At 40.4% G+C, this 15,846-nt stretch overlaps 1 protein-coding gene and 1 pseudogene across 5 annotated transcripts; both read left to right on the top strand.

The window, feature by feature from the left end:
• Nucleotides 1-5,606: 5,606 nt before the first annotated feature.
• Nucleotides 5,607-12,262, top strand: LOC148876443 (putative carboxylesterase 2). Of its 4 annotated transcripts, none has more exons than XM_088975655.1 (3): nucleotides 5,607-6,698; nucleotides 11,182-11,411; nucleotides 11,562-12,262. In XM_088975655.1, exon 1 carries the CDS (start codon nucleotides 5,709-5,711, stop codon nucleotides 6,681-6,683), a length of 975 nt encoding a protein of 324 aa, XP_088831781.1. In that variant the 5' UTR covers nucleotides 5,607-5,708; the 3' UTR covers nucleotides 6,684-6,698; nucleotides 11,182-11,411; nucleotides 11,562-12,262. The 4 variants fall into 4 exon arrangements, 3 of the variants coding, with proteins under 3 accessions (XP_088831781.1, XP_088831716.1, XP_088831652.1); XM_088975590.1 differs by lacking the exon at nucleotides 11,182-11,411 and adding an exon at nucleotides 7,519-7,570; XM_088975526.1 differs by lacking the exon at nucleotides 11,562-12,262 and adding an exon at nucleotides 7,519-7,570 and having other exon boundaries at nucleotides 11,182-11,272.
• On the top strand, nucleotides 12,237-13,332 carry LOC148876442 (putative carboxylesterase 2 pseudogene; annotated as a pseudogene). The gene has a single exon (XR_016109425.1). The product of XR_016109425.1 is annotated as a putative carboxylesterase 2 pseudogene (transcript).
• Nucleotides 13,333-15,846: the final 2,514 nt, after the last annotated feature.

The raw sequence follows: 15,846 nt of genomic DNA, 5'->3' as shown, positions 1-15,846 counted from the left end.
AGTAGAAAAAAAAAAACTCTTTTTCCTTTTTATCTATTGAGATTCAAACTTTCATTTTTATATAGTTTATATATTATGAGAAGCACATAAATCAAGTGATAGTGGCTCAATTGATACTTTATCTAGTTAATTGTAGTAGACTTGGGTTGGGGAAATGGGTTACCTCCCATTGTATAGTCCTATAAAGCCAAAAAATGTGCTTACCATGATATTAATAACCAAGTTAAAAAACAATTTCAAAATTGAACTAATGAAGATAACCAAAAACTCACATTTACTTCTTCTTACTACATTTTATTATTGAACCAGAACAATCCATTAAACAAATCCACATTAAATTAAATTAGTAAAAACAAAGGAAAAAACTTGAACCCAAGGAAAGGAGCAAAGTAGAGGAGAAAACCTAGTAACTCAAACAAAGGATCAATGATTTGTTTAGATAGGTTCACCCTATGAACTGGTGGGAAAATTTAGGTCCAAGCTAAAGGAGTTTATTAACTGGTATGAATGTTAATAGTTGTAGTTCCTAAGAGGTGTTTAAGAAAAGAATGAAGCAATGGGATTTGATCATATAATCGTCATTAGAGGTCTGAGCAAAATCAAAGGTATTAGAGATTTGGTTCCTATGTCTTTTAAATACCTTCTTTAAAGTTGCCGCTTTTCTTCTTATTTTTCTTTGGATAACATTTCCTTGGCGAATGAACATTATTTTCAACATTCCATTTACTTTGTTTTTGTTTTAAGTTCATATTGTTCTAGATCTATGGTCAGATCTGGTTGTCTTTGACAATTTGACCTTTTCTTCTTCTATATTTCCATATCTGCATCACCTCCATTCATTCAGTTTGGAGAAGGAAGGAAGAACAAGGGTAAAAATGGAATTATAAAAAAAATTAATGAAATGTCTAATAACTCTAATGATTTTTTTAACTAGTAAGTATGCATGTGCTTTGCATGTGGTAATTCTAGATGATGATAATTATAATAATAATATATCCAATATTTTTATAAACTTTATGTATTTTTTATTTTTTTTGTTTTACTATTAATCATATGCAAATTGCAAATTCCAAATCTGATTGCATAAACACCTCATCCAAATATGTGATAAATAGATCAAATTGTGAAGTTTCAAATATCTTTGATAGGCTTACTTGCTTGGCTAAACTCCTCTTTTTGTAGTGCTTTATCTTTTTTCTTTTGTTCATTTATAAAAAAAAAATAAGATTTAAATAGATGGAATTGAATGAGGTGAAAAGTACAAGTTCAATTTACAATTTAAACCTTACAATTAAATAGCGACTAAATTCAAAAATGAGTATTTTAGTCATTGTATTAAAAACTATATTAGAAAGGATGGTCAAACCATTTGGCCTAGGAACCAGTTAGGTCATTGGTTCCGTTTTGGCCCTAGGTTACTATTTTATAAAAAAACGTTGAAATGGTTAGAGAACCATTGATCCGGTTGATTTAACCATTTAAATATTCGACCCAATTAATGGTTCTCGGGTTGCTTTCAAACTAATTCCAAATTTGTTATTTATTTTAAAAAGAAATTAAAAAATTAAAAAAAAAAGAAACTTTCATATCTCATAATCTTGTCTGATTATTCCAAATGGTCAAAATTATTTAGGGTTTTTAGTTTTTCCATTTTGATTTTGAGTTTCCTCATTTCTTTGATTCTTTTTTTTTTTTTAAGTTATAACGACAAAAAATTGCAACTTCAATGAAGAAATCACAAAATCGATGCAAGAGATGAGAGATTAAAGACCAATTTATATTAAAATCTGAGATACACTAATGGGGTAAATGATTTGGGATTTGAGAGAGATTTAGAGAGATGATGGAGATATAAGAAGAGGGCAAACGGTGTTGTAGCAACGGTGATGATAAACAAAGAGATAGTCATCGGTGGTGGTTCCTCCTCCTTCTTCTCAGGGCAAATGGTTCTACAACAATGATTGGTGAACATGGTGACAACCACCTCCGACGACACTTCTGAACATGGTGACAACCACCTCTGACGACACTTCTGAACATGGTGACAATCACCTTCGACAATGCTTCCTTATTCTTATCTTTCTTTTTTCTCAATTTTTAGATTTAACCCACAACCGCCTCTTTCTCAAAGTCTCACACCCCCCTCTCATAATAACGTATATATATGGTGGACTTTGACCCATTCAAATTGAATGATTGAACCGCTGGCCTAGAAACTGAAAGCCAAAGTGGTTCCATTTCTAGATTGGTTTTTAAAACCTTGATTTTTGTCAAAAGAATTCCAAAATTTTATTCAAATTTTTAATAGTAGTATAAATATAAAATTATAGATGTGTTCAATTTTTTTCTATAATTTTTTTTGTATTTTTGTGTGTAAAAATAATTCTGATATGTCACACTTACTTTTTGTTTAATATGATAAATACACGATATTATACATGTTCTTAAATGTTTTTTTTTTGCAAATTTTTTGTATTTTTTATTTTTTATTTCATTTTAAATAAAAATAATTGTTGTTTATAAAACTTATTTTTTTTAATTTGATTAATAAAAATATCATAAATGTGTCTATTTTTTTGTAATTTTCTATATTTATTTCTATTTTAAAAATTTTATTACCTAACTATGACTTCATAGGTTGATCAAATTGATTCACATTGTTAAATTGCTTAGCCACCACTTGGATAAAGAATGATTTTGTTTTTGAGTTAGTTTTAAAATTATGGGTTTATGTTGTTAAAATATTGATATAGATCTAATTAGTGAAATGTAACTTAAAAATATAGGATTTAATAAGAGATAATGGGATTTAATACCTTAAGTATAAAACTTAATGAGAGGGATTAAATGACCTGAAAAGTAATAATTGAAGTTACATTTTCAAACCTTACAATTAGAGATGGATTAAATATACAAATATGGCCATTATAATAGCCATTAAAACTATAATAAAATAACTTTTATACCCATTCTCAAACAAGGAAATAAAGGGTAATTTTAGTCCAAAAAAAGTTTACATTGCATTTGATGGCTTATTTGTGTTGTGGGGTCATATTATAAGGTATATATAAGTGGTTTTGAAAGTTTAGGGTACATTTAAGTAGTTCCCTAAATATATAGGGTACATGTAAGTAATTAACCCTAATAATGATTGTATATGGATTTATTGTTGGAGTTTAATAATGATAAATATAAGTAAAATGTTGGATTCAATGAAAGAATGTGATTTATCTAATTACTCAAATGTAAAACTTAATGAGAGGTACTTAAATTTATTTAATAGTATTATTTTAGTTACAATTTTTACCCTCTCAATGGAGATGAACCAAATTCAATAGGAGGGGTAGTTTAGTTGGCATCTCTTGTGTGTGTGTGTGTGTATATATATATATATATATATATATATATATATATAGAGAGAGAGAGAGAGAGAGAGAGAGAGAGAGAGAGAGAGAGAGAGCAAGGATGCATAAATTGGTGTCAAAATGGATTGTAGACAAAATTATGCACATCAAACAGATTGGGTTAGTTACATTGAAGGCTTGTTTAAAAACTTTAACTAGTAGTCTCATATTTGATATTTTTATATTTTAAAATTGAAAACTAAAAATTTTGAGGAATCATATAACTCATATGATTTGAAGAATTTTGCCATATAGCTCATATAAATGACCCAAAATCGTTATGTCGACTGGTTTTCGAGTTGATGGTTCATCCGTCTGGTTCGAATGGATAGCCCATTCTAACAAAAAATCATTGAATGGGTCAAATTGGTCAACGGTTCGACTACTTAGGTGAACGAGTTGTTAACCAATTCAACGGTTTTTGGCTAAGGACCAGGTTTAGGGTAAAATGGAATCGATCTCCTAAACGGTTCCCGAGCCGAAGGGTCCAACCATTCGAGTCAACAATTGTTCGAAAACACTGATTATGCATGAGCTCTTGACCTTATTAAGAGAAAACAACCTAAGGCTTCATGCATTGCATATAGGTTAGTTTTCTTTGTTTTTTTTGGATATATTGGTTATTTTCCTCCTTGTTTTAGGGTTGGGCTGAGAACTTGAGATAGCGAGATTGTGTGCTTTGTATCTTGATCCTAGGGCAAAACAGGTTATTCCTTCTTTGTATCATGTTTCTTCTTTTTTGAGAATGGATAATAAAATTTAAAGGTGATCACTCCAGCAATAAACCCTGGTTTTTAAATGGTTCTTGATCCAGATGGTTAGACCGTTCAGCCCGATAACTATTCAGACAACCAATTTTGTTTTATCCTTAGTTCCTTTGGCTCAGTTTGAAAGGAGTACAAATACACATAAAATAAGACAAAATGAAAGGTTTTGCATTTGACATATATATTAGTATTTGTACTCCTTCCAAACTAAGCCTTTGCCAAAAATCATTGATTTGATTAGCAACTCACTGACATGAGTGATCAAATAGCCAATCCATTATCCAAACAATGGTTTTTGATTATTTTTTATTTCAATTATTTTTTCTTGTTTTAAATTGCATTGAATTGTCCGCTTAGATTGTATAAAAGAACCACTGACCTCCAAATCGGTGGCGAAAGCGGTTTTGGTTTCAACGTCGGTTTAAAAAACATTGGCAAAATAACTTAAAACAAAGGAGTTGTGAGTAGAGGTGTAAATCGGGTCGTGCTGCTCGTGGCCTAGCACGATTTTGAGTTGACCTAGCTTGATGGTCCACGGGTCGTGTCGGGGCACGACACGGTTGTATGGGATGTGTCAGGCTTGGGGTTTCAAGTCAGCGGGCCGGGCTAGCACAACCCACATTGTTGTGCTGTACCACTTGTGGCCCATGGCTCGGCCCAACCCAACCTGCAACATGGCCCAACACGACCCATATATATATTTATATATTTTATATATTTATATATAATATATAATATATTATATAAATTATAATTATATAATAAAATATAGGATATAATATATTAATAAAATAAATAATTTTTTTCGATTTTATTTAATTATTGTATATATAAGCAATTGTGTACATCAAAATTTATATAAAATTAAAATTTAAAGTTTTTTTATATTTTTTTAAATAAATAGCTGTGACCTAGTAACCCAAGACTCAGCCTACAAACCAGCCTGACCTAAGCCCGAACCTATGCGGGCTTAGGCCATGGGCTGTGCCAGCCGACCCCCTACTTAGGAGGAGGCATAACCTACGAGCCTGCACTTTGTACGGGATTCACGTGGGCCATGCCGTACCGGCCCAAAACGGCCCGTTTTACACCTCCGAGTTGTGGCTATCAAATTCAAATGGAATAAGGAAGAGTTTATCTTTGATGGAACTGACTAATATTCACTGTCACCAATCTTGGAAGTTGGAACAAGATTACGACACAATAGATAGGAACGAATGAATATATATAGTCGAAACATGGTACCGCTCATCCCCCCTCTTCATTTCAGGGCATTCGCTAGCCATGTACATATATGAATATGATAGCGGCTTTTGTGGTCGTGGGTTGAATGGGTTGAGCCTCAACTTGGATTAGGTTTTGGAAAAGTTAAAAGCACGTGGCGATTGTCTAATGAGCTCATCTGACTTTCTATCCATACATTAACCCATAAAACCAAACCAGTCCCATACATTCGAACTTTACAGAGATACAGAAACAAATATCCTTCTAATTTCCCTCACTGTTTGTGCGTCTCAAAACTGTCTAGTTTGCATTAATGGATATGAGCGAGGCTGAAGTAGACCACGAATTCCTTCCCTTTCTTCGTGTTTACAAAGATGGGCACGTCGAAAGGCTTCTAGGCACCGATTCAGTCCCTGCTTCCCTGGATTCCGAGACCGGTGTTTCTTCTAAAGATGTTCTGATCGTACCAGATTCTGGCGTCTCCGCGCGCCTATACCTACCGAAGCTCGCCGATGCTAATCAGAAGCTCCCCATCCTCGTATACTTCCATGGAGGTGGTTTTATCATTGGGCATCCTTCTACTCCCATGTACCATCACCATCTCAATTTACTAGTTGCAGAGGCCAACATCGTTGCTGTGTCGGTGGCCTATAGACTAGCGCCAGAGAACCCCATCCCTGCTGCCTACGACGACTCATGGGCTGCGCTTCAGTGGGTTGCTTCTCACTCTAAGGGGGAGGGTCCTGAGTCTTGGTTGACTGAGCATGCCGACTTTGGCCGTGTCTTCTTGGTTGGGGAGAGCTCGGGGGCCAATATTGCCCATCACATGGCAATGAGGGCCGGAGACCCCAATTCTGGCGGCCTTGGTATGGAAATTCTTGGGATTGCATTGGTCCATCCTCACTTCTGGGGGGCGACACCGGTAGGGTCTGAGGCAATGGCCCCTGTCAAGGCGTTGTTTGACCGTTTATGGCCTTATGTGTGCCCATCACAGCCCGATAACGATGACCCACAGATCAATCCGTTGGCAGCCAATGCTCCAAGTTTGTTGGGTCTTGGGTGCACAAGAGTTATTGTGTTTGTTGCAGGGAAGGACGCTTTGAGAGATAGAGGGTGGCTTTACTATGAATCGTTGGCCAGGAGCGGGTGGATAGGAGTTGTGGAGTTTGCAGAGACAGAAGGAGAAGAGCATGGGTTCCATCTCTACAACCCAAATACTGAGACAGCTAGGGAATTGCTTAAACGCTTGGCTTTCTTCTTGAACAGGGAGACGCCTCCTCTAGTCTAGACTCCAGTGTGATTTGTAAACGCCTGGCTTTCTTCTTAAAATATATCATGTTGTTTGCACTTTGATAATCTATGTTTGTATTGAACTGTCTTTGGTTTAAGCTTCAGACTCCAAATATTTACTCTTCAAATCCGACTCTCAATCTGCTACACCTGTGCATTTCCGTCAATGTTCTGAAAATGGAACCGGACCGGGCGGTTAAACCCTGACTGGTCCAGACATACCCCTAAAACCGGTATGTTCAAAAAACTGTGAAAAACCGTTTGCCTAGCAGGTTCAACTGGAGAACCGGCGAACCAGTCCCAGTTTTGCTTAACCAGCCGGTTTTTTAACATTCTCATTTTTTAGTACCAAAAAAAAAAAAACTTAAAATTAGGCCAAACAGCCACTAAGGTCCAATCGGAAAATCCCAATCCCAACCAAAAATATACCCTCTTCGATCGATCTCTGATTCTTTTCTTCCTCTTCAAACCTAACCTCAGTTCAGCCACTCCAGCCACCATCACCAGCACCTCGCCGCCGATACCAAGTAGTCTCTCTCCTCCTCTTTCAGTTCTTCTTCTTCTTCTTCTCGCCGGTGAGCTTTGCTCACCGCACATGTCCCTCCAGCTCTGGCGACCAGTGTCCTCTTCTTCTTCTTCTTCTCTTTGGCAATGGTGGCGGTGCTCTGTTCACCGCCCTCTCCTAGTCTTCTTTCCTCCTTCCTTCTCCTTCCACCGCCTAAATATGATTTCTTTTTCTTTAAGTTTGAATATGATTTCTGCAACATTTAACCATTTATTTTTAATATTTTCTTTTTCCTTAGTATTTTTACAAGTTTGATATTTTGCTTCAGGCTTTTAGTCCACCAAATTCGACCAAGATACACAAATTGTTCAATTTTGCAGGTTAGCCTAAGCCCTCCTGAAATCTTGAAATAGAAATTTAAACTTGAATAAATTGATTTTGTATTTTAAATTTAGGTGATATTGATATTGAAATAGCTAAAAATTGGAACTAAATTTGATAATGATAATGTCATACTAAAATAGCTGAAAATTGAAATCAATTTTAGTTTATCATGTATGCATTATAATTTTTGAATTGATATTTCTTAAAATGCATTTGTGATGATGGTGGTTATTATTAGGATTGAGTCTTGAACTTTATTGGATTGTTGATGTATTTGTTTTCAGTCGGACCTTTGACCTGTGAACCTCTGCCTTTACCGGGTTGATGCCCAGTTCGGTTCTCTGAACATTGATTTCCATAAAGGAAAGAGCATTCTTTTCGATAGTGAAATAGAACTAACCTGATTGGACTTTGGAAGAATTGAGCCAATTGATGTGTTTCAAGGTGTGACCTGATTCAGGGGGTAGCGGGGCAGGGACTTCAATTCCCATCCCTCATCCCGACCAGAGATTAATCTCCGTCTCCATCTCCACCCTGCCAAAACAATCCCTATCTCCAATCCCATCGGATAAGCGAAGTCAGGTCCCCATTAGAGATAGGGAAAATTGCCATGTCTAGGCTGGGCTACTCTCATTGTATGGTCCCATGAAGCCAAAAATAAAGAGGATTGAACTCAAATTTTACAAGTGGGTTGTTCAATAAACGTGCTTCAATATCAATCACTCTAATGATTCACAAGGCCATGCACGTTAGACCATAGATGATTCACCCACCGGTACACTATCATTGTTTAATACAAAATAAACAAATATGGAAAATCCATAGAGATTGGATAGTCTTTGATTGATGAGTTGATGAACCCGACATATATGTTACTAATGAGTTCATGACGGTTCAAACTTAAAGTAAAAACATGATATGCAAACATTATGTATTCAAAATATCCATATAACTTGTTTTAGGCTTTAAGCTTTCAACCAGGCAATTTACGGGGATTGGTATTTTCTTTTAAATAAGGCCTCTCGTCCTAAAATCACTATATTTAGCATATCAATGACCATGAAAACCAATACATATCAGCTGATGTGTATCAAGAAACCCCATTGCTAGCGCTCTCTGTAGCTGAGGTTGCAGTTTACTACTATTTAAGCTTAATGGAGATCTTTCCTCGTAAGACTGAAATTCTCTCTCTCTCTCATGAATGTTTTTGACACTGAAGTCTTTATTGCAAATTTCTTTTTGATTGAATTATACTCAAGTAATAAGTTGATAGGAAGAGGACGCCAGTGATTACTCTTAGTTTTTGTTTTTGTTTTGAAATGTTAATACTAAGTTAATTAAAAATGTAAAAACTATATATAGTCTTGAATATCCAAGAGTCGTTAACAATAATCCAAAAAATTAATAAACAGGTAGCAGGACCTAGGGGTGGCAATTTCATGCCTAACCCATTGAACTCGTCCAAACCATTCTTCAGTGCTTCAAAATTTAAGCACAAATTTTTAACCGAACCAAATGTAGCAGAAGACTCCAACAAGTGTGCAGTTCACTCCCTCAGAGGCCTCTGATAGGGGGACCCCATCTCCACTTACCTCTTCTTGCTTTGTTCTGAAATGCTTTCAAAGAAGTTTCATACTCTTGTTAATAGTGGCTTGTTCTCAGATATTTCTCTTTCTCTTTAGTGTTTTACCATTTCCCATTTGTTCTTTTCAAATGACAACTACTTGTTTACTAAAGCATCTCTCCATGAGAGAGAAGTATTAGTGGAAACAGTTAAGGCTTCTGGGGAAGCTTCAGGTCAACATGTGAATTTTACAAAATCTGAGATTTATTTTAGCAAGAAAATTCACCCAAAGCTTAAGAAGGTGATTGCAAATGGCCTTCACTTCAAACTAGTCTCTAGGTCCTCCAATTACTTGGGCCTCCTAACCGAATTTGGAAGGTCAAACAAAAAAATTCTTCTCTAATCTAGTGGATAGAATACAATCAAAATCTATCTCCTGGCTGAATGCTTTCCTTTCCTCGACCAGGTAGGAAGTCCTTCTAAAGTCAGTTATATCTGCTATCCCTTCCTATGTCATGTCATGCTTCCTAGCCCCTAAAGGTATCTGCAACAGAATTGCAAAGCTCTACAAGCTTTTCTGGTGGGGAAGGACCGAATGACTCAAAACAAACATAACAAAATGCACTGGCTTAATTGGAAGCAAGTTTGCAAGAACAAACTAGATGGAGGATTGGGTTTCAGGGACCCTCACACTCATAACCTTGCCCTCCTGGCAAAGCTTGCCTGGAAAGTGACATTTGGTGAAGACTCTCTATGGGCTAAGGTAATTAGAGCCAAGTACATAAAAAATAAGAACTTAAAAGATGACTTTAGGGCCTCGTTTGCTTTTTGGTAAGTTATTTACATGGGTAAATGTAGTTAATTGGGTAAGTCTTTCCTGGAAAACACTTACCGTGCATTTACCCATGTTCTTTTATTTCTCATGTAAATAAGGCAATGGCCATTTTAATCATAAAAATCCATTATTAAAAGGGCATTTTTGTCCCATTCAAGTTTTGGCAACTTTCTCCCTGTGTGGAAAAGTTATTTACCCTCCTAGGAGATATGTATCACTTACCTAATACCCAGGAAAATAAACTTTCACTGGTCTCCACATAAACCTGAAAAAAAAAAAAACATGAGATTCTTGGTAAATGGGAATCAAAATTCCATTAACCAACTTTCCCCTCTCTCAAAATCCAAAAAAAGAATGCCCCTTAGATATTCTGGCTCATGGGGCTGGAGAAGTATCCTAGTGGGGAGGGAGGTTATCCAAAAAGCCTACTGTTGGGATGTTAATGCAGGACATTACATCTCTATTTGGGATGATCTTTGGTTCCCCACACTAGGAGGAAGACTAGGCGATCCTAGACCCTCTCAGCCCTCACCGCAAATGGTATCAGATCTCATTGATCATGAGAATAGATGCTGGAGAGTTAATCTGTTGAGATCACTCTTTCCTCAGACAGTGGTGAGCCACATTTATAGCATTCCCATTGCTGAAAACCCCCGGCCAAATAGGCTCTTCTGGCTACCTGGTTCCAAAGGTGTTTTCTCGATAAGATCGATCTGCTTATTTTATCTATCTCTAAATCCATTCAGGGAACTAATTCTAACAGTAATAATGCTTCAATTCCCATCAAATCAGTTTGGAGCAAGGTCTGGTATGCTCCTATGGACCCGAAAGTTAGAACTTTTATTTGGAAATGTCTTAATGAAGCCATTTCTGTAAACGTAAACAGATTCAAAAGAGGTTTGGTGAGCTCAACCATTTGTAAGATTTGTCAAAAAGAGGAAGAATTAGCACTCCATGTCCTTTGTTTATGTGACCATGAAAAACAAATCTGGCTCCGCATCCCTTTTAAATCCATCCCTCAGATTCCACAATCGCCCCATTCCTTTCACTGCATGGCTTTCTGCTAGTTCTGGGAATAAATAAAGTCAGCTCCCTAAGGACCAATTACACCTAACTGTGTAGATAATCTGAAAGTTCAGGAATAAATTTGTTTTCAATCAGATATCCCCTGATATTTCTCTGGCTGATGACATTATTATGTTGAACAGGATGATGAAAAAGATGCAGCGGAGGCTTTGCCTCAAAACTCCAATCAGCCAACTCAACTCTCTAACTCCAGTCCAACAGGGTTTCTTTTTGAACCCCTCCCCGATTTGGTGGGATTAAAGTTAATGGTGATAGAGGTTTTTTTGTCTTTGGTTAAAACTAGTTACGGGGCTTTAATTCGTGACAGCCGGGGTTGCTTCAAGTTGCTTGTTTAGCTTCTTCATGTCTTCGGGTGCAAAACCTTATATTTTGTGTTCTTTTGTATGTATTTAAGCTGTACATATTTGTATTTATACTCTTTCTAAACTGAGCCTTAAGTTTCTTGTTTGTGCCTGACTTAGTAGCAGTAATTTCTTTGTGGTTGGACAATACATGCTGCCAGGTGCGGAGCTAGTGCGTGATAAACCGGTGACAAGTCAGGAAGTGACGGCGAATCTAGTGCGATACAAGCCAGGATGCGAAGCCAGTGTAACTGCAATACAAACCAGGATGCCCGGAATGTTGTGTCGTCATTCCAGATGGGGGCGAGGCAGCAGCTGTTACAGAGGCCGCCGAGCATCGGAAGCTGAGCATATAAAAGACATTGCCGGGAGAACACCACCTGTGCCCTACTCTGGCGGCCTCTGTAACAGGCCTGGCGAAACAGCTTTGGCGGCCTCCTCGGGAGCAATTAAACCCTTCCTGTCAAGACCGAAACAGTAACCACTTGCTCATCGTCTTGCCTGTTACAGAGGCCGCCAGAGCTCTCAAAATAAGGCCGCCTGTTACGAAGGCTTGAGGGGGACAGCTCTACAGCTCTGGCGGCCTCCTCGGGAGCAATTAAGCCCCTGGTGAGAGCTCTCAAGACTGGAACAGCAACCGCAATGCCGCCTGTGCCCTGTTCCGCCGCTCGCATGAACAGTATATTCGAATGAATACAGAGACAGGAAGACAATGAAATGTCATTGCCATTGCTTGATATTTTTCAAAAAAAAAGTTATCTTATTTTGTTATTTTATAAAAATGTTATCTTTTATTTGGACAAAAAGTTGCCCTTATCTGCTGAAAACCCAATCAAATACCAAAAATATTATCTTTTATTCATATTCCTTTGACAGCTACTCTGATTCTCTCTCCATCCTCTCCACCTTCCTCCATTCCCCCGCGGCTCTGGTTCAACTATTTATCCATGGATTCAAGCAAGATTGAAGTAGCCCATGATTTCTTCCCATACATTAGAATATACAAAGACGGGCGCGTAGAGAAGTGTGTAATCCCTGATTTTGTTCCCCCATCCCTCGATTCTCACTCTGGTGTTTCGTCCAAAGACGTCGTTATCACACCGAAAGGCGTCTCTGCACGGATTTTCCTCCCAAAAATAAAAATCACTGATCACCCACATCGGAAACTTCCCGTCCTCGTTTACTTCCACGGTGGTGCCTTCTGCATCGAGAGTGCCTTCTCTACCATCTACCATCGTTATGTCAGTTCGCTAGTCGCCGAGGCCGACGTCGTCGCCGTGTCTGTGGAGTACCGACTAGCCCCCGAACACCCTCTTCCTACAGCCTTCAAATGGGTTGCCTCCCATTCCAAAGGGGACGGCCCTGAGGCCTGGTTAAACGACCACGGGGACTTGGATCGAGTGTTCTTGGCAGGGGACAGTGCAGGTGCCAATCTTGCACACTCTGTCGCTGTAAGGATAGGCGGCGAGTCCGGGGTCGATGGTGTCAAGAAGATCTCGGGGTTAGCGCTGATCCATCCATACTTCGAGGGGAAGGAGCCGCTTGGTCCTGAGGCAAGCAACGAGGAGAAGATGGCCAAGGTAGGCAAGCTGCGGCTTTACCTGTGTCCGTCAACGATTGGATGCAACGACCCACGGATAAACGCAGCAGCAGGTCCAAGAGTGTCGAGTCTGGCATGCAACCGCGTCGGTGTTTGGGTGGCAGAGAAAGATTATCTAAGAGAACCGGGTGGTCTGTTTTATTACGAAACGCTGAGGAAGAGTGGATGGGGAAGGGTGGCAGAGCTCATAGAAATAGAAGGGGAGGACCATGATTTATGATCAAAGAAGATTTTACCCGACCTCATAATTACGCAATACGTGGCAAAGGCAATAGTTCGACATAAAAACACGCCTAACGTGCGAGCACTAAGGGGAGGAACTAGTGGTAGTCCGAACTCCCTACTAGGAGTCCAAACTCTCCCTTAGGCCCTAAGCCACTCAAAGGACAGTAATCCGAACTGGCCTGTCTTATAGCAGTTCGGGACACACCTCCGAACTAAAGATTTCACCTCGCTCACTACTCCAGCACTTCGCCTCTAGGACGCTAGACCGAACAAACCATACCATGCTTGGCACCGAGGAAGTTCGTACCCAAGGGCGACGCACTTGACTAACTTGGGATCTGACGCTTGACGGCCACACTTCAATCGGCCACCTGCCACCGCCACCTGACACTGCCATCTCCAATTACAGAGACGGCTCCGACAAGGAGTAGTGGTGGTTTTGTCCCAGCATAAAGGATGACACCCGAAATGGCAGAAACAGAGATAATCACACCCGACCTGACAGAGGCCTCGGAGTGAGCGCGCGAAGTGGTTATAAAAGGCCCCCTACCCCCAACAACAAAGTATGTGAACTTTGCGCCATCTGGTCTTTACTTTGCCTTTGAGAGAATACTAACTTGAGCTTCAGAGTTATCTCACAGGTTCCCCCCGAAGTTCCCTCATCTTCTCCATTTTAGGCTTCCGTTGCTCCAATCAGAGGTAGAATCGTTGATAGCTAAGACCGGCCAGAATGTGCTCCATCAATTGGCGCCATCTGTGGGAACGCTTCTAAAAGCCTCCCTCTAAATCTCTCTTACCTACTCTTCCAAAAAACTCCAACACCCATGGATTCCTCCAACAATGCCGGACGTGGCACATAAACGACCACCACCGGAGAGCAACTCCAAGTTCCCGTGGTGTGCATTGGGCAGTTCACCATCCCTCTTTCAATGGATGGGATCCCCAGTTTGAATGTGCCACAAACAGTGGCACCCTTGAACCTTCCTTCGTTGAACACCCCTCTTCCACTCCCTATTGAAACAAACTTCGCTTAATCAACTGCTGTCCCACTGGCAAACCGACAGAACTAGTTGGACGACCTGATGCAATGCATGCGGGCAATGCAAGCCCAAATGCAACAATTCCAGCAACACCAACTCCAGCAACACCAGGTACTACACCACCTCTCCCAACACCATTATCAACAGCTGTTCCCTTAGCTACCCCTAAACCAGTCACTGCTTCCCCCCCAGCACCCCATTTCGAAACTGGTTAAGGCCTCCCCTCAAGGTGGACGCCCTCACCGAGGAGAAGCTTCCCAACTCCAGAACCCCCGAATAGTCAGGCCACATCCCCAGGCCGAAAGCAAAGAAAAATTACCCCCGCCTCGCAGCTCGCAGGTGGGTCGGGAACCTCGCCCACAAAGTCACCTCAGCGCTCCAAGCCCAAGTTCCCACTCACGAAGAACCGGTTCAGCGCCCTAGCAACAGACCAACATTCTGGGCCCATCGAGCTCGGCAACACGGAGGCCAGTAGCGCCTGCACCAGGCCCGCTCAAAGAAGGCATCGGCGAAGTCGCCGAACTGCTACCGTGTCCTACCCGAGCTTAGAGGCAAGGAAGAGACTAGCTCAGACGAGGTAAAAACTATCTCAATTCTCTCAGTTCCTTCCCCCCTTTCATCAGAACTTCTGGCAGTCCCCATGCCCAAAGATTTCAAATTTCCATCTCTGGACAAGTACGATGGGTCCTTTGACCCCAACGACCATGTCGACGCATTCCAGTCACAAATGCACCTCATTAGGGCCAATGAGTCATGCATGTGCGTGGCCTTCACCACCACCTTCAGGGGGGTGGCCCGCACCTGGTACCGGAACCTAGCTCCCAGGTCAATAAGAAGTTGGGCCTAGTTCGTGCAGATCTTCACCGCACACTTTGTTACCAGCAAGCGGTGCCCCAAAACTGAGGAAAGTATCTTCGGGGTAATCCAAAGGGAAGGAGAATCCATCCGGAGCTACATCAAGCGGTTTAACGAAGCATGCTTGCAGATTCCGCGATTAGACCCCGTAGTACAGCTCACGGCGGCCAAAAGAGGGGTAACACACAAGGAGTTCAAATGGCACATGGTGGCCAGCCAGCCAGTAGCCGTGGCCGATTTCCTCAAGCTCGCGGACAAGTTCATGAGAACGGATGAAGAAATCAACCAAAGAACCGAAGGCGGGGTCGAGAAAAGAAAAAGAGAAGGTGAGCCCTCCAACCCAGGCGACAGAAGAAGCCAGGCCCGAGAGGCGAAGCCAAGCCAGCCGTCCCGAGCTCCCTTAGTAGTTCGGACGGATTACACGCTATTAAACACTAGGCGGACTGAGATCTTGATGACGATCAAGGATGCCCCCTACATAAAGTGGCCACCTCGCCTAAAGAGTAATCCAAACGAGAGAAATAAAAATTTATATTGTAGTTTTCATAAAGATCACGATCATAGTACCGAACAATGTAATAATCTCCGAGACGAGATAGAGGGACTCGTCCGTCGCGGATACTTGAGAAATTTTGTACATAATGACAATAATAATAAAGCAGGTCGGCAAGGGGAGCACGGAAAGGATGCCCCCGAGTCCAACAGCAGACCGACCGAAGCCTTGCA

This window comes from Nelumbo lutea, chromosome 1 (genome assembly GCF_056320005.1).
Source record: "Nelumbo lutea isolate HS-2025 chromosome 1, American lotus-T2T, whole genome shotgun sequence".
In the NCBI taxonomy this organism is placed as follows: domain Eukaryota; kingdom Viridiplantae; phylum Streptophyta; class Magnoliopsida; order Proteales; family Nelumbonaceae; genus Nelumbo; species Nelumbo lutea.
This window is presented reverse-complemented; position numbering and strand designations above follow the sequence as displayed.

What these genes read in the sequence shown, in the direction of transcription:
- LOC148876443 (XM_088975655.1), top strand. Translation starts at nt 5,709, where the DNA reads ATGGATATGAGCGAGGCTGAAGTAGACCACGAATTCCTTCCCTTTCTT.